The 24,504-nt window shown below is 41.9% G+C and overlaps 1 protein-coding gene across 2 annotated transcripts in view; it reads left to right on the forward strand.

The window, feature by feature from the left end:
* sbf2 (SET binding factor 2) overlaps positions 1-24,504 on the forward strand; it is a 128,385-nt gene that overhangs the window by 101,186 nt on the left and 2,695 nt on the right. The window contains exons 27-41 of one of the 2 annotated variants that reach the window (XM_050043650.1): positions 723-919; positions 1,237-1,377; positions 3,223-3,306; positions 7,134-7,208; positions 8,958-9,136; positions 10,781-10,957; positions 11,381-11,482; positions 16,277-16,462; positions 17,552-17,678; positions 19,094-19,221; positions 21,200-21,424; positions 21,527-21,634; positions 21,773-21,966; positions 24,009-24,096; positions 24,187-24,318. In XM_050043650.1, the coding sequence (XP_049899607.1) occupies positions 723-919; positions 1,237-1,377; positions 3,223-3,306; positions 7,134-7,208; positions 8,958-9,136; positions 10,781-10,957; positions 11,381-11,482; positions 16,277-16,462; positions 17,552-17,678; positions 19,094-19,221; positions 21,200-21,424; positions 21,527-21,634; positions 21,773-21,966; positions 24,009-24,096; positions 24,187-24,318 (2,143 nt within the window). The remainder of the gene's footprint in view (positions 1-722; positions 920-1,236; positions 1,378-3,222; positions 3,307-7,133; positions 7,209-8,957; positions 9,137-10,780; positions 10,958-11,380; positions 11,483-16,276; positions 16,463-17,551; positions 17,679-19,093; positions 19,222-21,199; positions 21,425-21,526; positions 21,635-21,772; positions 21,967-24,008; positions 24,097-24,186; positions 24,319-24,504) is intronic. The other variant, XM_050043659.1, reaches the window with a different exon arrangement.

The raw sequence follows: 24,504 nt of genomic DNA on the forward strand, positions 1-24,504 counted from the left end.
GTTAGCCTCAAGGGCTAGAATGTTTTTTCATTGCTTGGCTACACCGTCAGCTGCTCCATACTAATGTAATCATAAATGTTAACATCCAGACTTTAAATCCTAAATATCAAGCATGTTTGAGCACCTTTATAAATGCTGATAATAATAAGCTCTGAATCTGAAAAAACGCCTGACAAAGTGCTGTGAAACAGGAGCACAGAAACAGCATACTAGCTCCAACAAATTAGAGATTTGAGATTTATATTTATAAGATTCAAATTAACTAAGAATTTCTTAATTGCCATTTCTCAACAAAAAAAAAACAATATCTAAATCCCAAAGAAAAAGAAATACCAACCAAACAAATCAATATTATGATTGATAATAATTATATTAATGATGAGTGGAATATTTGGGTCCAGCCCTACTGATTTGGATTTGTAGCCGGACCGGAAGCTTTGCAAACCTCAATATTTTAAAAGACCAGTGGGGATTCTCCTTTAGCAGACAGATGTTTGACTTATTAACTTAGACAGCCAGATTTAAATTCAGTCTGTCACACAAAAACACAAATGCTGTGACTAATAAAGTCATAATCCTACTTAAATCTTGGCTGCGAATTCAGTGAGAGAACATTTATCTCTGTGAATGAACAAATTGCTTTGTGGTGGTTTATTTGCGGTATATTATCTTTTCCGTAAACCTTGTATGTTTGAGATGTCTCTTCCGTCTCTCTCCATCAGTTACCCGGGGCTGTTGGTGGTTCCTCAGGCCGTACAGGACAGCAGTCTACACAAAGTGGCCCGCTGCTACAGACACAACCGTCTGCCTGTTGTGTGTTGGAAACATCCTCGCACTAAAGCCGTGCTGCTCCGCTCAGGAGGCTTCCACGGCAAGAGTGTGGTGGGATTGTTCAAGTCGCAGAACCCTTCCTCAACAGGTGTGCATTCACAGCAGCTTGAGTTTCTGTTTTAAAGGCTGAGTTGTTTTATTTTTCTCTACTTTTAAAACACATTACTTCAGCTAACCGACCTCAGGAATAACACCTAACTAAAGCTAACTGGCTTGCGATTTTTTAGTTTGTAGAATTGAAACTAATATTCACTATTTTCATTATTTATGCCATTTGTGCTGCTTTACCTCTGAAAAAAGACATTTGATGGTTAGTCTATCAAACACTTGACCTGTGATTCAAACTGATTTCAAAACACTGGTGATTATTTTTTGTCTGAATCGAGTGTTGTGTTCTTCCTGTAGCTCCTGCCTCGTCCTCAGAATCGTCCAGTAGTCTCGAACAAGAGAAGTACCTGCAAGCCATCCTCGACTCTATCCCCGTCTATTTCAAAATGAACGGGAACAACACCCTGTCCAACCGCTCCCTCATCGGCCTCTCACCAGGTACACGGATCATAATGATGTCCAGATTATATTGTTATTAACTGGATGATGCTGAGTTTCTCAATTCTCGCTGCTGCTTGACCATTTAGATTACATAGCTTATGTAGTTCTAGATTATCGACCCCTCATGCTTAAAACAACACACATTGATGTGTTATATAATGTGTCATTTTAAGTTTTTGGATCCCTGATAATGCAGTTAGCAACAAGACAGTTTGACTGCTGGGAAAAGCACAGGTTAGGTAAAACATTAATGAAGGCTCCTCTCTAAAGGCCTTTAATTTAATTTACTTTAATATATTTATTTTTTTATTTATTTATTATAAAAAAGCGCTGTAATTTCTTAAATATTCAGTATTTTGTATAAGTATGTTGGTTACTTCTCAGGCCACCAGTGTGTAAAGGCCTTGAGCCATAACATTAATCCTACATGCGCAGTAGCATGTCTCTAAAACTGGAACACCTAAATGGAATGCAGCCATCGATGTTAATCAATTGCCCCTGTAATTGACAAGTCAAATTGTTGGGTGTGAGAACGTTCTGTTTAAACCACTGAGGTGAGTCTCACCATGACCTTACGCTGCGTTTACGTCATGTGGATGTTGCTGTATTTGCTAGTTTGCAATGTGTGAATCTCCAGTATATCTGACTTGCTTTTGTCAAACGTAGGTGGATACCTCATAACAGCTCACATCAGATAACTACTTATTATTTAATGATAATTTGGTAAACTGAGATATTTCTTCATCACATTATACAAATATAAATCAAGATTTGCCATTGTTATGTCTGTGACCTAAAGGTTGGATTCATTTTCATGCCAAAAACTGGTAAATATAATAACTTCCATATGACATGAGCACATCTTTACCCTAACCATAACCTTATATACTATTATGATTTAAACCTAACTCTTAGATTGGTGGAGTCTGCAGAGAGTTGGTGCCTGTGAGACTTGACTCTGGGATCGTTAGTTTCCTTAAACCAAAGCTACGTCACCTGATTGCCCGCACTCCTACCTGACCTGAATTCCCTATGCGATGGCCTCCACTCTGCCGTGGGAAAAAACTGAGTTTGTTTGCGAGGGACAAGAGGCCACGCCGAGTTCATTTCTTCTGATAAAGAGAAAAACTGCAGAGTTGCACTCTTTATTTTTGTTCACTGCGGCTCTGTTTTTTCTCCAACATCAGGCAATCACTCTCTTCCTTTTTGTGTTTGCTCTGGTCCGCAGCTATTTTTCACCTACTTATCTTTCTGTGTGTGTGTGTGTGTGTGTGTGTGTGTGTGTTTATGAGACAGAGAGAGAAGGAGATTCTGTGGGAGAAATACTGTATCTGATATTTGGCAGCATTTGGAAGGAAATTTGTACAATAAAAGGTTATGTAAGAATCACAGGACAACCTGGGGTCACTGCCGGGCCCATCCATCTCCTGTGACTTCACCCCCCTCCTCCCTGCGTCCTGGACATACTGGACAACATGCAGTACACTGCACTGGGCTGAGGCTGTGTCCAGGATGCTCATATACATGCACACGCTCACATTCGCTCATTTAACCATCATCTTGTGTTTAAAGTGCTCAGATCAGATTACAGGCTCCTAATGGGAAAACTGGATTTAGCTCAATTCTTCAGTGTCAGGATGAGTTCAGCCTGAGCCAAAAGGCAAAAGTAATCACTGCAGTCGGATTTGTTTTCGTTTCTAGATGAATGGAGTGCACATTTGTCATCTTGTCTTGTTTATGATTTGGTGCAGGCACTATGAAAAAAAAAAGTTACTTTCCTGAACCCGTCTCCTCATCTGCCACTTGTTGTAACGTCCTGTTGTGTGAATGTTTTGTCTTCAGGCAGTGACAGGAGGACATCCAGGATGCCGAAGATGGCTCCTGTCCATTTAGACCTCCCATTCTCAAACAGCTTTACCAGAGGAGGTGAGTGTTGTTTCCTACTCAACACGTCCACGTGCCTCCTCCTGCTGCAGGCTAAAATATGAAACACTAGGATCTGTCATCGTTTGCTCACATTTTGGATGATAACTCTAGTCTATGGAGGTTTTTTGCCTGCGCTCCTGGTGTTTCCAGATGTTCTGCTGCTCTCTCTTTTGTCCACATGGGTCACGTGTTCTCCCATTTTTCGCTTGTTATAAAACACATTTCATCTCATACTGTAGAAATATGTGTGAATGTGACATTAAACTGGGCCAACACTACTTACAGGGGCAGTTCAAACCAAAATCAAAAATACTTATTTTACTCTTACATGTGGTGCTATTTACTAATTTAGAATGTGTTGTGAGTTGCTGAGTGTTAGACATGTCAGTCATAGAGATGTCTGCCTTCTCTTGAATATAATGGAACTAGATGGCTCTCAGCTTGTGGTGCTCATCATGAGCCGGTTACTCGAGATAATCCATACACCTTGTTTTGGGTAAATGCTAGAATGTACCCACTGAACGGAGTGGTTCTGCTACTGCCGGCCTACTTTGCTTTGATCACGTGCTGTCAAGGTCGGAGGTGAGTAGGGTAAAGGCCAAGACATGGTTTCCGTGTCTGCATGTCCACGAGGGTCCTCTTTAGTCCATATGATGTAAATGTCATCATCCACCCGTGTCTGTGAGCACCATGAACCCCGGTGCAGATGTGCATGTACAGCTCATTTTTTGTGACCGCGGGGATCTAGGCATACAAAGCACACTGACTGAGCATGCTCCAATCTCTTGCTCCACACTCCAGTCCAGTCCAAAACACTGCTGTCAAGCCAGCCACTGCCGCCTCACCATGGTTAAGTTACTTTTAAGTTGGATATTTACCAGATACTTATTCTGGACCCGGCAGCATCTTTATAGTCTCACGTTCACCTGATGTTGGCAGTAGGATGCAAGCTCACCTCCCAGCTCTCCTGTCTACTGCCAGGGCTAACGTGGACTGTCAGTTGTACTATAAATACAACTGCAAGCTCATCTGTGTGACCACAGCTCTCTGCAAACATTCAGTACGAAAAATATGGAAGTATGAGCCCTTAGGGCAAAGAGTTTATGGTTAGGCCTGGCAAAACACTGTTGTTCAGTTGTAAAGCCCTGTGAGGCAAATTGTGATTTGTGATATTGGGCTTTATAAATAAAATTGATTGATTGATTGATACATTCTAGCGTCGACCACTGTTGTTAGCAGTTTCATGTAGGAACTGCTTTCTTTCTACCAAACTACACCTGCCAGTCATATCACAGTGCAGAAGCAAGCGTGCATCCACTCATGGATGAGACGCTTGTGTTTGTGACACAGCTGAGCTGTAGCATTAACTCCATTGTGCTAGGTGAGCTAGCAGTAGGTGAATGATTCCTTCAGTGCGGTGATATGGTTGGCAGGTGTAGTTTGGTAGAAAGAAAAAAACTGCTCATAACAAGGTCTGTGGATTATCTTGAGTAACCAGGTCATGATTTCTGGAAAGTGACAACAATGTTGAGTTTTTCAAACAAATTTTTGGTGCTTTGAGCACCACAAGCCGAGCGCCATTTAGCTCCATTTTATTAGAGAGAAGGCAGACGTCTCTACAGTCGATATCTCCAACACCCGGCAACTCACACTAAAACAATCTCGACTAATAAATAGCACTAAAGGTCAGAGGGAAAAGATGTATTTTTGATTTGGGTGTGAACTGTTCCTTTAATCTGTAAAGTAAATTGCATTTGCTAAAAGTGATCTAAATGTTGTAAAAATACCTTTAAGAATAGCTGATTCTACAATAAATGCAGACTTCAGGCTGTAATTCCTGTAGTTATAATACCATGAATATAATGCCTCAATGTGAGCAAACATAAACTGAATATTTGTGAAAATACTGGAATCATACAGCACAAGAATTATGAAGGGTAAGAGTGAGACGTAATAACAGACTCTAAATAAACTAAATGCAACCACGGGACAAATGACAGAGTATTCTCAGTCATTTTCTCATCAGTCAAACAACTGTAAACAGATGCTGAATATAATTTGAGCCTTATTATTCAGCCTGATTATTAGGTTGTTATATGCACTTTGTGAAATATCTATTTATTATGTGAAGTGAAGGATTTATATCTTGAAACAGAAATTCATTGCCACATTATCCATTTTGTTATTGTGACCTGTGGTGTTTCTGGCGATGATCATTACTGTAACTGTAATCTCACAGATTAAAACTTAATGTACTGTTCAAGTGATACACCATGATAAACGTGTGAACTGGAATGTTAGCTCTTCAGAGGAAACCATCAGTACAGACTGTTTGGTCTCAGCCAGATGTGCTTGGTGCCGGCACATGTCTGAGGTGTTAGTCAGATGCATGTTAAAGGGGAGTTCTTAAACTGACTCAGCACTAAAAAGGATGACACATCGCTTCTGGTTATTTAAAACATGACAGTTTATCTCCCATGTTTCATTCAGATAGTTGCAACACTGTCCAGTCATTATGTCCGGACTTACAGTGCAGGATTATCACTGACAGATTCTTTGCCTTCTTGGAATCAGGAGTTTCATTTCGAGTCAGATTTCCCAAGAAAGTTATCCAATTAATCTAAGATAACCAAGGTCAAAGATGTAAAGACTTTTTTCCAACATATATATTTTATCCAGAGACAACAGTTCTGAGGAAAACTGTCACTCATAACCTTATAACATTTTCTAAACATATTGATAATGCAGGTGGAGGCAGTGAGCAAACTTTACTGGAAATGAAAAGAGATGTAGTGATAAAATAAGATGCTTCAAAGATCCCGAAGAGGGTGCAGCAGACGGAGGTGGCGTCGATGTGGCTGATGTTATAAATTTCTGAGGACTATGAGGTCATAGAACGGTTACTATCTTGTAGTCATTTTACAGTAAACCGTGACACAAAGCACAACCAGGCAACACCTGTTAATAATATAAATGTACATAGAAAATAATGGTTATTGTGTTCATTTATAATTGTGTTTAATTCTTTCTAAAGCCCTATTTGTATGGGACTAGTATCACCTGGAGATGTGATTTGTAAGAATTGCAGAGATCATCTTTGATTTTAATCCAGTGGGAATCTGCCAAATTACCACCGCCAATGTCCTACCATATTTCGCCAAACATAGACGTCATGTGATGATATTAGTCCCGTGCAAATAGGCAACTCAATGATTTTGGGTCGCAATTTGTTGTTTTTGTTTCCCCTGGGCTTCTTTTCTGCCTCTTCCTAAGTAAAGAATACAGAGACTGTGTTGGCAATTATAAATTAAAGATTTGACGGTATTTAGGGTGCAGATGGCTGCCTGCACCCTAATGTTTTGCTCTCAAAACTGATGTTAACTTTAGTAAATCCAGTAGAATATGTGGTTAACCTCTGTTGACATGTCTCTACCTACGTACAAACTTGACTTCAGTCTGGTGCACCTGTTACAAATACAGACATGTTTCTGTAGTGCAATCTGTTGCATCGGTTCCTGACAGTCTCTTGCACAAAAAGACTTGTTTTCACACCATCAATCATAACCATGAACACACATATTCATGCATGCTATGACAATCATCCTCTCAATCATTTAAGAATGAAAACTTTTTTTACTTTCACTTTATGTGGACCAGCCCAGTCTTTGACCTTTAATGGTAACTCTTCATTTGCATGTTTCTGTGGTCTGAAATGGTTAGCAGGGCAAGTGGTGATGTCCATATGATGTTGACATGATTTATTTTTTCCATGCCCCTCTCCCTGTCCTCATCTTCTCTCTCTACCTCCTGTACAAACAACCAACCAGTGCTTGAGTACAGAGATAAACTATTCACTCACTCAAACCAAAAACCTACAAGTAAGGAGAGAATCCAGCATCAAGGTATAGTCAAACTGTCTCTTCTCCCTGCCAGTCCTCTTAAAGCGCTACTTATCTTTCTAACGCTTCCTCCGAGCCTCATTCCTGTTCCTCTCTCTAACCTTCACAAGTGCTCACTAACCAGGTCACCGCTCCACGCTGCAAACCCCTTACAAAGACCTTGTTAGACATAGTACTAATCATGGCTGACTTTGTGGGTGCTCCTCTGGGAGCTGTGGTCTCTCCCAAACCAGCGTGGCTGCTCTAATGTGGCCTTTCCCATTGTCAATGTGCTGGCTCAGTGGGGCTAGCTGTGGTCAGTTACGAGCCCGGTCCAGGCTGAGGAGGAAAGGAAACTCTTTGTCATGATAGACAAATCATGAATCACACAAAATGAGGCGCCCCCTGATCCTGCTGTATAACAAAGACAGACTCAAATATTCTGTATACGTGACACAAAGAGAGTAGGATTCATTCAATATTTATAAAGAAAACATAAATGCTCCGATGCTGTTTTTGTTGCCTGTTTATCTTGAGTCATATCAGGTCATGTTAATCTTGTTATCAGGTGCAGCATCAGGTGTAAACCAGGGATGGGAATCCAAAACCGGTTCCAAATTGTCCAATTTATCTGGATCACTTATCTCCGAACTCATCCATTTCTTTCGTCAGTGCCAGCATGTTTCCTGACAGTTGCACATTGCAAAATAATGACATCACCACTCGTGTCTGCACTGCTCAAAACTTTATGGACTCGGACGGAGTCATGGCAATGACAAAGAAACGGTCCGAAACATGGCTTCATTTCACGAAGAAAGATGATAAATGTGCTAATGTAATGATTATTTCAAACAAGGATGGAAACTAAAGGAAAATGCTGAAACATCTTTCTGCACAACATTCGGTTCAAATTTCAGGAATGCCACGTATTTGATAGTTTACGCACAAGGGCCACTGCTTCCCAACTGAGCAGCACATCCATTACTGAGGGTAAATATGCTGTTGTAATAACAATACAGCCACGCAGGCAAGTTTAAACCTAAATGAAAATGAATGCTGTACAAATATACTTTGTGTCCAGACTCAGAGATAATAAAACAGTTGTTTTGATGACAAACACAACATACAGAAAATTGATCAGGAATTAATTAGGTAATTGATAAAGAACTGGCCGGATAAGCAGAGTTAATGATGACATTGATATCAATAAAATCGCATCTGTTTTTATCCCCAGTGTAAACAGCTCACATCTGTGAAAAGTGTTACCAGCAGCATTTGAAGCCCTCAGTACAAACCCCAGTTACGTTTCTGTTTGACTTTAATGAGACTCTTGTATAACCGTCCTGATTGCAGAAGCCGACAATAGCAGCCGTTTGACAGCCGTACACATGCAACTCAAAAGGGCTGAAAGTGATTATTGTGAAAAATCATGTCCTTCCTGATAGTGATTCATGCCGTTGGGAAGGTATTGCATGCTGGTTTTCAGAGAAATGTTCTTCTCGACTTGTTGACTTGCAAAGAAAATTCCAACAACTTCTGCTTCTAATATCTCAACACACCCGACCCGCAGAGGCGACTGCTTTGTTGGTGGACTGAAAGAATGACGGCCTTTACATAATCCCTGTTGCACTGCTGTGCATGTAAATGTAGTCCGCATGTCATGTGTTGTTCATCATTCAGCCTTAGTTTGTTTGACAGCATGTGTACATCAGTGGCATTTGAACAGGCCGGCTCCTGCGTGTGTGACTTTTGTTTGTATCTGTGTGTTTGCAGGCATGTGGGCTAGCCTGCGCTCCAGCAGCAGACTCAGTCATCACCCGTTGACAGGAGACGTGGGCGCCAGACTAGCAGGGAAGGATCTGGCGCCCCCTGCAGGTAGCAGCAGTCTGCAGGCGCAGCTCCTGAAACAGCAAGCTGCTCTCTATGTCTTCGGAGAAAAGTCACATTTAAGGGTGAGAATACAAAGAAAGCTGCTCTCTGGGGGCTGAGCGGACATTTTGTTTTAAACTGTGGTAAATGCACACTCAGTGTCCACTTTATTAAGAACACCTGTACAGTCTAATGCAATCCAATACAGCTGTTCATAAAATCCACTTTTATTATGCCTATGATGTTTAAATTTGTTGGTACTGTCATCAAGGTATTAATTTATGAATCAAAGTCTATGTTTTAGGGTTGAGGTCATAGATAGTGATTGTGTTGTACTGCAGTGATTGAAATATTTAAACGTTCAGCCTCTGCCACGAGTTTTACAAATGCAAACTTGAGCAAAATAACCCAAACAATGACAGTTTGTTTATTTGAAAAAATACTGAAATAATATTGTAAAATCTTTAAAAACTATATAAAAAAATGACATGAATAACCTGTTATGTGGCTCGTCCCACTTATGATCATATGGGATACAGTGTTTCCATGCTCAGACACAAACAAGATACTCCAAAAAGCCAATCATAAACAGGTTATCCATGTCCATGTAAACGCACTCAGTGTTACCAGAAACAGGACATTATGAACTTTGTAAATGTAGGATTTCTCACAGCATGAATGATTAAAGACAGGCTTGTAAATACGCGACAACACAAGAAGAAAAAAGCTAATAAGGTAAAGGTCAAGAACAAACAGAAATCAGGGTGCTGTTGTTTGTCCCTCAGAGACTGTAGTTTGTGATGTTTTCATTTTATATGATAGTTCAAAGGCTTTTCCTCTCGCAAATGTGTAGTCTCGCTCACCAGACCTTTCTCAAGAAAAGAAAGGTCTGGCTGGGTCGACTCTCACTGTGAGATTGGAGAAAAAAACGCCCCAGCTGCTTGTACTTCTTTCAACCAATCACAATCGTTCTGGGCGGTGCCACAGCAACGGTGCGCTTGCAAAAATATTGCCGGGGGGAAACAGGTTTTGGTGTAACACGCCCACAAAAATATCACCTACAGGACGCGAACCATGGCAGAAAAATGGCTACATCCCCGCAAGATCAAACACTGCAAAAGTTAGTAAAGGACGTGTTGAAAACGGTTGAAAACTGCTACACAACCGAAGGTGGTAGGGCGGGACTTCAGCGGGTGGCTCGTTCCGCCCAATGAGAGGCTGATCTCTGCAGCAAACTTCCGCCCACTCAGACTAGCAAATGTGTAAATGAGTTGTACAAAAAAAAAATCACTTTTCAACATAGTGCAGTCCAACACCACCATGTACAGCCTCAAAACATCCCATAGATTTGTGACACCCCCTGTCGTTTAGGTGTTAAGACACCCACCATGAACTACAGCGCCCCTGCTTTAGGTCTGACCAGGGACTTTTACTGCATCTCTTTCTTCCTCATTTCCTGTCGTCTGTGTCTGCTGTCACTCTCTAAAGAAAAGTGCCCAATAAATAATAACAACCAAACAAAAAAAATGTATACCATATGTGCATGCAAAGAAAACTGAAGTATTTAATGTATTTTGTGGTACTCAGTGTAGTCTCATACTTCAATATGTTTTAATAGTATTACTGTTTTTTTATATGGGCCCATGTCCCCCCGTAGAGAGCAGTTTTAAATCTGAATGGATTGCCTCAGTAAAATAAACTCAAAATTTCTCGTTCTTTGTCGGCAGGGCCTCAGAGTGGACTCCTCTCTGAACTGTGAACTGGTGCCAGTGGACTTTGCAGACACACGGCAGGTCAAGGCCTCTTTTAAAAAGCTGCTGAGAGCCTGTGCTCCCAGCGCCACCTCGTCTGACTCAGAGGACTCCTTCCTCAAGGCCTTGGAGGACTCTGAATGGATCCTGCAGGTGAGCGCACACACAAACAACACTGTTCCTGTTTTTCTTTCTTAAAAGGACTCACATTCACAGTGACTCAGTCAGACTCTAAAAATTGTGTGAGAACGACCCGGCAGTCCGCTCTTACTGCTCATCCTGTGTATCAGATTCACATAATGAATAAATCCACTCTGAAGCCATTTTCCCAAGGGAAACAGCAGAGCTCTTATCATGCTGGTTATCTGATTGACCCCCCGCAGCCTTCGTCCGTACATTGAACATATCATAGAAAAATATTATCTGTGGGAAACCCTGCATAGGCGACAGGCAGCACTCAGCAAGCAATTTACCAGTAGACCAAACATGGTAACGTATGCACAGCGAGGATTAATTGTGTGTGTGTGTGTGTGCATTCTGTACGTGTTCACATGCACATATGTTGATCTCCCACAGCTTCACAAGATCCTGCAGCTGGCACTGATTCTGGTGGAGCTTCTGGACAGCGGCTCATCTGTGCTCCTCAGCCTGGAGGACGGCTGGGACATCACTACACAAGTGAGTGAAGAAGCGCACAAGTAAGATGTTAGACCAGAGAGTTTGTATTTAGGTTCCTTTCCATCAACCTGTTTTCCTACCAATTTTTATGTTGCATATAACAAGGGGGAAATACCAGAGATTAAGATGGTCGGTAAGCTGTCTGAATGAAAAGCCCATAAATGGAGAAATAAGCAGACGGGGGTTTTAAGTGTACGTGACCACAACTTCTCTGGTACAAGTCCAGATGGGGGTCCTTGTTACATTTCACTCTCCTCTCTGTAAGCATAGCAGTTGATAAAAACTGCATAGGGGACGCATGGATCAAAAGAAACACATTAAATAAAAAAAAAAACACACCAGCATCATTCTGAGTGGGAAGGAGCAATTAAAATGTTAAAAGAAAAAAAATTACTTGTAAAAGATGAACTAACAACAGAAAATAGCCGACTGTTAATAAAAAACTTGTTTACATTGTAAGTAACTTTTAACAGTTTCTTATTGGCTTTAATGTGAAACAAACAAACGTCAACAAATGTAAAAGATGTAAAAAAGGATCCAGGTGCAGCCATATAACCGTTAAACAAGAGAGTATGTCAGATAAAAAGTGCTTTTCTTATAGACAGCTGTTTATTCAACAGCCAAACTGATGCAACTGGACTCAAAGTTTTGACAGAGCTGCCTTGTTGCCCTTCATTATCATAATCTGATGCACTATATTAAGACTTAAAGCAGAAACAAGTACCTCACATAATAATAGAAGGTTATTAGTGATGGTTTAAATGTGAATTTTGGTTGTTGATAGGGCTGGGTATCAGCACTCAATATCAATCAGGGGGTGGGGGGGGGGGTCCTGCCTCAGGTGGAGGAGTTTAAGTGTCTTGGGATCTTGTTCACAAGTGAGGGTAGGATGGAGCGAGAGATTGACAGGCGGATTGGGGCGGCGTCAGCAGCGATGCAGGCTCTTAACCGGTCCGTTGTGGTGAAGAGGGAGCTTATCCAGAAAGCAAAGCTCTCGATTTACCAGTCAATCTACGTTCCAACCCTCACCTATGGTCACGAGCTCTGGGTAGTGACCGAAAGAACGAGATCGCGAGTACAAGCAGCCGAAATGAGTTTCCTCCGCAGGGTGGCTAGGCTCAGCCTTAAAGATAGGGTGAGGAGCTCAGACATCCGGGAGGGACTCGGAGTAGAGCCGCTGCTCCTCCACATCGAGAGGAGCCAGTTGAGGTGGTTCGGGCATCTGGTAAGGATGCCTTCCGGACGCCTCCCTTGGGAGGTGTTTCGGGTATGTATTGACGACAATAACAGCATTCGATCCTCTTTGTCCTCTAGAATCCAGAAAAAAAGACATTTGTATGGTTTCGCTTTCAGCCAATCACTGCAAGTTTTCCTCGATTTCATGCAACGCAGCAGCTACAACCAACACAGTCTGTGGTCTGGTGACATTAAGTGCTGTTTATTTGATGGAGTTGGCAGTTAAGTGTGCCTTTAAAGGCCCAGACAAACCAAACTGACATCAAAGAACTTGTGGCATTGAAGGCCGTATGTTGCATCGCCTCACGTCACCTGAGTCTTGGCCAAAAAGTTGCACCTGAACACACACAAAGACTACAGCCAATGGCCAACTAGCAGATACATTCTGCCCCAGTGTGAGAGGAAATAACTCTACATAGGAGCAGGCAGTGGTAGTCTGTATTCGTTATTCAAAAATGGAAACTGGAAGACCGACAGGACGGACAAGATGCTAGTCAGCCAGTTAGCACTTTAACAACACAACGCAATGTTGAAAGAACAAATTATATTAATTGTGCACTACAGAACAATAACACAAACACTTACAAACCGTTCCTATTAAAGAGCTCAATGGCTTAAAAATAATTAACCTAATTATAAAGTTTGTTTTGATCTCAGCCCTCTTGACTTGATTCATTTATTTGCTGTTTTCACTTTTTTGTCTTATGGGCTGAGCTGAACTACCAATCATAGTGATTTTAGATACAGACGGGCTCCACACCAAATCAACATGCTTAATGTGCCAAGGAACAACTGACAGGGGTCTACAGGGGCCAACTAGCACCAATGGGGCAGGAAACACCGCAAAAACTAGGGCGACAGACATTTACCAATGGCCCGACATTGACCAACGGCTGGCCGTCAGCTTGGTGTGTTAAGGCCTTAAGAGTGATGATATTGGAACTGGTTGTAATTTTCTAAGAAATACCCAGCTCTAGATGTTGTCAACAACATTTTTAGGGATTCTCCACAGAGTCAGACTGCCCTTCTCAACGGGCCATGTGTGAATCATAAATCTGGCACACCTGCTTTTCCCGCTCATCCCGTAATCAGCCCTGTCACTGGTGACCCAATTATGCGGAGACAAATAATGAAAAGGTCTCGAAGCCTGTCTGATTTGTGCTGATTTCTAAAGTTCACGGTGCTGATTTTAAGGCACGTAAACAAAAAGTCACTTTCGATCCTGATCAGATGTCGGTATCCATTTGCTGCTGCATCCAGTATTTCATCGCATGTTTGCTTTCTGAGATCATATTTTCCACGTTGACCTGTTAAGGCACACATGTTTGTGTTGCAAGTGTGTGTCCTTCAAAATGTGTTTATGGGGTTTGCGGAGCCCTGGGCTGCTGTTTAAAAGCACACTTTGTGGACCCCTTATGCCAGGCACGTGTTCGGCCTGGAGCATCTCTCTCCACGGGCCACCGGCTCCATCACGCCAGGTCCTGATCAGCCCGCACAGGCAAATGGCCTCCATATGCTCTGGCTCTCCTGCCTCTGTCCACGGACCATAGACACCCAGCAGACAGGATGCAGAACCGTCTTTGCTTTCTTTTTTAAAATCTCTGGTTTCTGTTTCTCCGTCTAACCCTCGGCCTCTCTCCTCTCATGCCTTGCTCTCTCTTAAATCCACTCCTCAGTCCGCTGTAGTCTTACAAATAATCTGAGGGGCTCATTTCACTGCCGGGTTTGTGGGGGGACTTTCTCTACCACTCAGGGTTGGATGTGCTTTTAAACCTCACGGGGAAGCCATGAACTGTTTTTCTCGCTCATTCCACACGCGTCAGGGCTCATTAGTTGTGTTGGAGGAGACACGGGCAGGGAAGCAGGCCAAGCGCACTGCATGTGTAGACAAGTGGTTCTCAACTGGTGTTTTGTGGAGCGAGCTCAAGTGCGCCTGAAGACTTTGCTGCAATGTTATATAAATGTAATTGATAGCAGATGATCAGTTTAATGTTGTGTTGTCAGAAAATGTTGTGTTCTGCTCTTGAAAGGATGCAAAGCAAAGTCATACCATCTAAGAAAAAATAAGTATGTGTGCTGAATTATAATCATGCATTACAGACTGAAAAATATCTGCACCGTCGTGGTGACACAGCTGCCACATTCCTTCAGTGGTAAAATGATCAAACAATTTATTTACCAGAATATCAGGGGCCTTTAACCCTCTTCATTTAACATAATGAGAAGTATCACATTCAGTAAGTCACAGATGCTCTGACACTGTGTTGTTGAGCAAGTATTTTTTCTATTTTTGTTAGACCAAACGAGGTAATTACAGATATACTGTTATGTGCATAAGTGTTAGCAGAGACTGTAACAAGAACCAGAATGTTGGAGGTCATTAGAAACCATTAGTTTGTCTGTCAGAGAGCTTTAACACGTTTATTTTTCAACTGTAAAATCCACTCATTATAGTCACAATTCTTAACTAGCCACTTAGAAATGATTATTTATATCAGATAGAATCATATCAATGTAAAAATGTTTAAACTTTCAAATGTTAGTGTTGGTCTTGACCTCAAAAAAATCCATCCAAGATTCATATAATCAGAAATTATCCATCAGAAAAATTCAAATACAACTTCAAACTAGACGTTGTCACAGGCTCAAACACATTCGAGTTATTCTATCTTTTAACAGGTTACACGTTGGCTGCAGTGAAGACGTTACAGATGTGGGCAGTTCACAGAGCAAATGTGTTGCACAATGTATCGTTTTACTGGCTACACCTGCAGCACACACACAGCGTAGGGTTGTCACTGGCAAACAAGACGATGAGTTTTCATTTTAGGACTGTGTGGGATTGTTTCCTCAGGTTTTGGTCTAAGTACAGTGCAGTTAGACTTGAACTTTTTTTCACAGAGTTTGTGTAATGTGGTTTAATTACCATCTATAGACTACAGTAGGCAAAGTAAAGGATAAAGTCACCAAGTAACCGCCAGCTGGTACCAGGGGGTTGCCTAAGGCACCAAATACGGTAGGGCTGCCACTGGGGTCAGTTCAACCCTAAAATCAAAGATACAAATTTTTCCTCTTACCTGTAGTGCTGTTAACAGTCTAGATTTTTAATTTTTTAATGAAACTGTATGATCCATTTCTATGTAAAAGGGCCACACACACCTCACGCAAAAAAATTGAAATAGAAGACTGGCCTTTTTATCCCATTTCATTGATTACAGTGAAAGTTTAGTGTTGCTGCAGCCACTCTGCAAACAGCCACATTCATTACTATATCTCTCAAAACATAGGTCAACGTTTCTATGAAATACAATTCCAGAACAATATGAAGCGTATTTTCCTGGAGCAGTGTGTATTTTCATATTAACCAAACTTTGATAGTGTACCTTGGGAATTTTTTTAAGTACACTATAACAGGACCAAACACACCATGATCCAGGAGAAACACACAGAATTATATTTTTCCAGTTAATGGATGATTGTTAATACTGCAGGTAAGTCTTATCTTTGACTCGTCCCTTTCTCATATTTCACCCTCACCTTTTCTCTTTCTACCTGTAGGTGGTGTCTTTGGTGCAGCTGCTGAGCGATCCTTTCTACCGCACTCTGGAGGGTTTCCAGGTGTTGCTGGAGAAAGAGTGGCTGTCCTTTGGCCACAAGTTCAGCCAGCGGAGCAACCTGAGTCCCAGCAGCCAGGGGGGTGGCTTCACACCCATCTTCCTGCAGTTCCTGGACTGTGTGCACCAGGTGAGGTTTTCATTCACAACCGCATGTTCTCCACACAGTCAAGCATCCCCTGCCTCTGCTACGTGACTTCTCTCCACTTCAGCCCAGATGACTCAACATCATTCATACTGTCTACATGAGCTCATCACATTCCTCAAATGCATACAGGCGAGGGGGGGGGGCGAGAAATTCAGCTGTCATTATCTATACATTTGGTTTAGTTTTGCACTTGCATTCCCAACACCGTGTGTGTAATTTCAACAGCGTATTGCACCAGGGAGACTGCAGGGAGGCTGCTGCCCAGATGGTCCATGAACCCAGTGATCAGCACTGAGCTGCCTGCGCTCGCGTGTTTCAGCATCCCTTCACATTTCAGTGCGTGTTTAGAGCTGCATGTGGAAAATTGCAGTTTGGGGGATTGAGAGTCTCTAGGAAGGTCGGGTGTACTTGAGGATTTCAGGGGAGGGGAGTTAAGAATGAAGCTCATACAGCTGAGATCCAGGGAGCTGTGTCCGCTCTGAAATGCTAACTTTAGAGGATGTCGTGCTTTTTGTGTCTCCTGGGGTCACACAGATCCACTCCCATACACTTACATCAACACATAGTTTCTGCATTTGTCTTTTGAAACTGTAGGCCTGGCAGCTAAGACAGTTTGGCGGGGGTCCTGGGGTCTGGAGAGCTGTAAACACGGAGGGGAAAGGGGATTCGGACAAGGGCTGAAAATAGAAGTGCCTCATCTCCAAAACAGCTGTTGTTTTTGCCAGTAGACCCAGGTGGCCTCAAATATTCAACACTTCTCTCCCGTTGGCCACCTCACAGCCCTGAATGGGAACAATGGAGCTGCAGTCCTGCTGGCTCAGTGTGGATTGTGTCTGGCAGGGATGATATCACTGACCTTTGCCCCCCTCCTACGAGGACAGGAGACACTGTTTCCTGTTTCTAATTGGTCATTTATGCACCGCAGGGATGTGAAGCCACAACAGGAGGACACGTTCCAGCTGTCACACACACACACACACACACACACACACACACACACACACACACACTCTGACCTTCACTCTCTGTCTCTTAAGTCTAATCTTTATCCATCTTTTCACGTCTTTGCAGATTTTGGAGCAACATCCTCTGGAGTTTGAGTTTAATCAGTATTATCTGAAGTTCCTGGCCTATCATCACATCTCTAACCGCTTCAAGAACTTCCTGTTGGACTCAGACTATGAGCGCTTGGAACATGGTCAGTGTCCTTTACAATTTAAACCAGAGGGGGTTGTTTTTTTAATATTATCTGTTTTTTTCACTGAGGAAATGCTGCATTACAGTTGGCTGTGTTACTTTAATATAAGCGGGCACGTTTTAACAAAGATTACTGCACCAAAATTAATACGATCTCCATGTAAGGAGCAAAATTAATAAATAGAAGAGTTCCCAGAACTGCAACACATGAATTTCTTCACAGAAGCAGAATCAGACGTCTTCAATGGTCCTGCTTGTTGCACCAGATTTTAAATGTGTAGCGACAGTCGCTAGATCTCCCAAAACACAAATTACACCTATGTGGTAAAATACATTATTAAAGTGTTTTTATTGAGCCAAAAATGAAATTACATATATCATGTTGTAGTGACATTGTTCATTTGAATGAAACAGTTTTGAAATGATAAGCTCACAGATATAGGAGAACATGAACAAAACATGTAAACAAGACAAAACATGGGTGTATTAAATGCGTGGGAAGTAAATAAAGGGTACATTTAACAGTCTAGATACAGGACTTCTTTAACCCCCTCTATTCCCTTATCCTTTTCCCTTGTCTCACTCAGAAACTCATAGTCAGAATAGGATACTGTAGAAGAGTGGTTTAGGAACTGCACTTTGTGCGAGGTGTGATACGAGAGGTTGCCAGATTGTGATATATTGTTGGAGTCTGCCCTTTAAGACGTATCTTATCCTTTCCAAGTGTAGTGCGCTGGTTAGGTCACGTAGCCACATATTGTAGGTTGGAACTGTTGTTTCTTTCCATGACCTTAGTAATAGCTTTTTTGCTGTAATGAAACAGTAGAGGTTAGAGAGTTGTTTTAATACTTCAGATACACCCAGAATGATTAATAAAGGTTCCTGTTTCTGAGATGCTGTTTTAGACATTGGACCAAAAAGATGCAACCTTAGGGCACAAGACACAGCTGTGAGAAAGGGTTGCTTCTGAGGTTTAACGTTACACACTAAATTATGTTGGAATTTAATGTGAAGATACTCAACAAATATTGTCTTACTTATATTTGATTTAAGTTGAAGCTATACTATGCAGTGGGTCACAGGTGTAAAGATACTCGCTGTCCCTCTTGGATGCCTGCTACTTACAGTCTGGCACCTGGTCGCTACCTTTTTATAAAGACCTGCATAGTGTATCTTTTAATTATGAGGTGAGTTGTCATGGTTTTTGCTTATGCTTGAAGATACATTTTAATGAATGCGTGTAGATCTTCACTGATGAACGTAGCCAGCCAAAACCTTCTCTCATACCTTGTAATATAGCACATAAACTCTTTTGTTGAATTACATCTTTTACGACCAGTGTTGCATCAGCCTAAACAATCTGTGAGATTAATTGGCCCATGTGCTCAACAGCTTCTCCCTTGTGTTTTTTCACAGGCACGTTGTTTGAGGACAAAGGTGATAAACAGGCCCGGAGAGGAATCTGTATCTGGGAGTGCATCAACAGGATGCACAGGAGGAGTCCCATCTTCTTCAACTATCTGTACAGCCCCTCAGAGAGCGATGTGAGTGTCTCTGTCTGCCTTTCTGTTCGTTATGTAACAGAGCTCCCTAAGCATCCGACAGCTACAACTGATTCACGCAGCTCCCACACTGAGGAGTGATGGTGTGGTTGAACTTTCTTGTCCTGTCATTTATATTAAAAAAAACTAAAAATGTAGAAGTTTGCATGGTCTCCCCGTGTCAGCGTGGGTTTTTTCTTGGTACTCCGGCTTCCTCCCACAATCCAAAGACATGCAGTTCCCGCACTGAGGCGTGATAGTGTGGTTGAACTCTCTTGTACTGTTGTATATATTATAAACAAAAAGTGTACTCTTACTATATAAAGCCAGTCAGCCAGAAAAAAAATAAAGTCAGCTGACAGAGAACATGCACAGTAATGGTTTTAACTGTGATTCTGAACATAATAATGTATTAATATTTACTTTAGAACACCATGTGGGAATTTAATTTGAAAGGACAGACACAGGAAGTGGCCACGCTCAGCAGTCAGACAGGAGTCAGGTTAATTTCCAGGGCTGGTACCTGTGGTTATCACACAAGCTAGTTAATAACACGTTGGGCAGGAAATCCAAAGTGTGGGATCATTTTGAGAAGGTGAAGGACGAACCCAAGGTGATATGTAAACTCATCTTCATTGGTCGACTACAAACATGACGTATCATCTGAAACATGGAAGTAGCTACATGCCCATTAGCCACTTAGCACAATCATTACTGCTTTGCCAACAGCGTCATTAACAGGCGGCTCGCTCAGTGTGTGACGTGCACTTGTAGATAAAATATAGGCCTATATTAATGAAGGTTCATTAGTACGGTTTTGTATTTCTCTGTAATGTAGCACAGTGTTAACAATGTTACTGACACTATTCTTATTCACACCTTCGACTCAAACCATTGTGTTGGCCCTAAATGACGACTATTGGTCGACTAGGAAAATTCTTAGTCAGAGGCAGCCCTACTTTTTGATGATTATAAACTAATGGAAATACACATTCATAATTATGAATATTATATTCAATTTCTGCCAATAGATGCTCCTAAATCCTACACACTGGACCTTGATTAAACAAAAATATTCTATGGCTACTTATGTTGTTTACCTCAGGTGTTGGTGATAGATTTACATTAACTAAATTACTGTACTTTAAGGTATCATTTTTATTATGCTCCTCTATACTTCTACTCCACTACATTTAAAGGCAAATATTGTACTTTTTACTGAACTACATTTATTTGATAGCTTTCTTTACAAGTTACTTAATAGACTATTAATGTAAAATATATATATCATCACATATTTAGTTACCCAGCAGTGTACAAGGTCGTTAAAATGTCCCCCTAACACCTGCAAAATCATGGTCACACATTAATGCATTGTAATTCTAATCCAATAATATCACAGAATATTATCTGATCATCATGTGCAGCCGGCGACACTCTTGACTCATGCTTGTTTCACGCTTGACTGCACAGCCAATGTGATGCTCATACATGCCTGTATGATGTCATGTCTTCAGACACGGGGTCCCATGTGGTAGGTTTTCACCTGTCCATGCATATCCAACATTTTCTAACTGCACTGACATGGATAGGTGGAGAAAATGGAGATATATCATGCTGTGTACGTGAGTTTTTGATACACCGTCTCAGACAGTTACGGAGACTATCTGTTTGGCGCCAGGAGAAACCTGCTTGGAGTATAAAAGATACAAACATTACCTCATCATGATTCCACGTCCGCTCATACCGTCTGTGCATAACTGAGACGTAACAAGATGTTCTCTGCAGGGTTCAAAGAGCAGATTAAGCTTGTTGAAAATACCCCGAACACACTGTTATTTTACCATTACAAGTTATTGACATTTTGATTGTCCTCAGACATGAAGCTGCGTATTATTTTCCCCATTTTCCCCACAGTATTTTACATAATGGACACAATAAGATTTTATCTGATTCTCACTGAAGCGTTTGTGTTTTGTAGGTGACCCTGAAGCCTTCAATCAGCATCCCCAGTCTGAATAAATGGGACTACTTCACGGATGAGTCTCTGTCCACGGGGCCATGTTACGACTGGAGGATGATGGCTGCGAGATCAGAGAGCTCAGAGGAGGTAGACTCACTCTCCAACAGTAAGAGGAGGATCGTGTGGCCGTGTTACAGCAGCGTGGGCCGCGCCCAGCCTGACGCCATCACCAAACTCCTCCATGTAAGAGTTTCTTCCCAAAACTCTGACCTCAGGTTTTGACTTGTTTGTTCTCGTATCACATGTCATATTTGTTGTCTTTCTTGGCTGTTGTTGTTGCTGCAGGATGTCAGCAGGCTGGAGGGTGAGCTGAACCAGGCCTCTGAGAAATGGCAGACAACTCTGGAGAGAGTCCGAATCAGCGTTCAGGAAGACCTTGCACAAGAAGGAAATGTGCGTGTTGGAAGATTAACGATGACATGCTGTATTAAAAAATACCAGGAATAGTCAGATACTTCACATCTCACTTGTTAAATTGTGTAAAACTGTTCTTTTCCCACTCATACTTTTGTTATTTCGTGTGTGTTGCAGCTACGTAAACAGTCGGCGGTGTCCATCTCAGGCCTCATTCCCACGTCCAGCCTGCAGGCCTTCCAGCGGCGCTCCATGCTGCACCTGCCAGACAGTGGGTTGGGCGAAGACCGCAGTACTGCCGCAGCCAACGGAATCAACCGCCGCGCCGCAACACTATACAACCAGTTCACCCCCAAGAGCGAGGAGAACAGGTGGGTCGTGAACTTCCTGAGTGCCGGAACAAATAAGAAGTCCACATTTGATTCCCTTGAAACTGCTGCCGAGGGGCCTGTCCAGTTTTGGAAGATGAGTCAGCGCTGTGGAATGTGTGTGTGTGTCATGTTTGTGAGGATTTTCTGTACTCTGTTAAACTCGGGGTGTGTAATTTTACAATTACTGCGAGGTTAAAGTACAGTCTCTTGGCTCTAATATCTGGATATTTTCCTCTCTGAGTTGGACAGTTGTGGAATGTTTTGACAGACAAAAGTTTTAACAGATGAAGTGCATCAGAAACACTTAACATTCAATACATATTTTGAGGCATAGAGCCACTATCATCTTATCTATAAATCATATAAATAATCATTTAAATTATTCCAATTTCTATAAAATATTTAATTATGTAAACCCATTCACACGCACTCACACACCAACAGCCATCGCGATCATTTTCAGGTTCAGTATCTTGCCCAAGGATACTGCAGACTGGAGATTGAACCACCATTCTTACGACTGGTGCACAACCCACTCAACCTCCTGAGTCACAGCAACCATGTTAACTCTCCTGCAGCACAGCTATGATATTGTTCCTCATGACCTCGATATTTTGCTTCCTTTTTTTCAGTTCAAATTTATCTGTGTTTAATTTTCTTGACAGTTTGTTGATGATAATTTAAAGATCCCATACCCTCCTGAGACCTGAACTTTTGTTTGGTATGCATTTTTAATTTCTCCCAGCTATTTGGGGTCAGTAGGACCAGATAAGTATAAAAAAAAAACTACACATTGTCAACAATAATAAAGTCCCAATCTCCTCAAACGAGACGATTATAAAGTCCCAATGTCTTCAAACGAGTACTTTCTAATTAACAGCGTCTTAGTTTGTTACTGTTGCTAAAATTGGTCACCTTTGTTGCCATATCAAACTACAAACATTATTAATCATAAATAAACAAGTTTCAGCCATAAACTGTGATCAGGTTTTAGAGCTTGTCCTCTTTCGTGTCGGGATTGGCCGCATACTGACTTGGCAGAGATGGCTTCCATCTTGTTTTTACATGGATTAGTGTATTGTGCTCTCACTACCACTAGATGGCATAAAAAAGTGTCCACGAAGGAGGACAACAGGTCTATGTTAGGTAGAATGAAATAGAAGGTGCAGTAGACCCAAAATGTGATGTCCTCATATGAGCAATATACCTGTATTCACGCTCCATTTTTCTGATTGTTCAGCATTTCTGCACTCTTGGCGTCTCTGCACTGTCATTGCAGCCGGGGGATGACTGTAATGGCACTCTCTATCTGTAGAGACCGTGTCACTGGAATTGCATTGCTGATGTCATTCACATACACTGCAAAACATGCTGACAGGAAATACAAAGGGACCCATTTAAAATGTTGATGTTTCAAATTTGAAACTGTCTGAATCGTTGTGACATCACAACTTCATGGGAAGTCCTGACGGCTTGTTTAAGGCACAGTTTAAGAATGTGTGCACTTCTCTTTGGACTGAGCGTTTGGATACTTTCACAGGATTTATATAGCATCTATACCTGCTTTGTGATAAGAAAGACATGGAAATCTCACTTTTTACAATCAGGGGCCTTTAAATACGGGATTTTACATGTTAATTGGTTCCATTTCAGAAGGTTATGAGAGTTGAAATCTCTATGAGAAACCCTGGAAAAAAATATAATCAGAATATTCTGGACTTTCCTATTACAGAATAATAAAACTACGCATCTTTGGCCTCTTTACACAGCGGGAACAAAAGTACAAACAGTACTAGAGTTGTTCTAGTACATATGGAGAGACATGACAGTCTGGCTTTGAGCTGTCCACTGTGTCCGTTTGCTTTCTGTGCAACAACTGGGATGAACTTCATCTGACTGTGATCATGGACAGGAAAAATGAGTCAAAAAGAATTAGGAAAGTTTTCAAAGCTGACTGCTTTAACCATCCTTTGCAATCCAAAAGGTAGAGACATGACATCCAGTCAAGATGCACTTGGATCTCACTGTGTGTTGTTCTTCAGGTCGTACGAGGGGATCCTGTATAAACGTGGAGCGCTGCTGAAAGGCTGGAAACCTCGCTGGTTTGTATTGGACATCACGAAACACCAGGTGAGCCGAGCTGCACCACATTCATGTCTAAAGAAACGCTGAACCCTCACCTGAGTGACGGACTGCAGGTTAACATTCATGTTTTCACAGATGAGGTACTACGACACCGGAGAGGACACAAACTGCAGAGGCCACATCGATCTGGCAGAGGTGGAGTCTGTGATGATTGCCACGCCCACTATAGGAGCTCCCAAACACATCAGTGAAAAGGCTTTCTTTGACGTGAGTACAAGTTAACCCAAATGTCCACTGGATGCAGCTGCTGTGTCACATCCCTGTGTTTCATGGGGCCAGTTCACAAATATTTGCCCCAGAAGTGGAGCATGTGTTCCTCAGCAGCCACATTTCAAACGCTGTTAGAGTTGTTTTGCTGGTATTTTCTGTGTTTCACGAGCCCATTGAAGACAC

This window comes from Epinephelus moara, chromosome 1 (genome assembly GCF_006386435.1).
Source record: "Epinephelus moara isolate mb chromosome 1, YSFRI_EMoa_1.0, whole genome shotgun sequence".
Taxonomy (NCBI): domain Eukaryota; kingdom Metazoa; phylum Chordata; class Actinopteri; order Perciformes; family Serranidae; genus Epinephelus; species Epinephelus moara.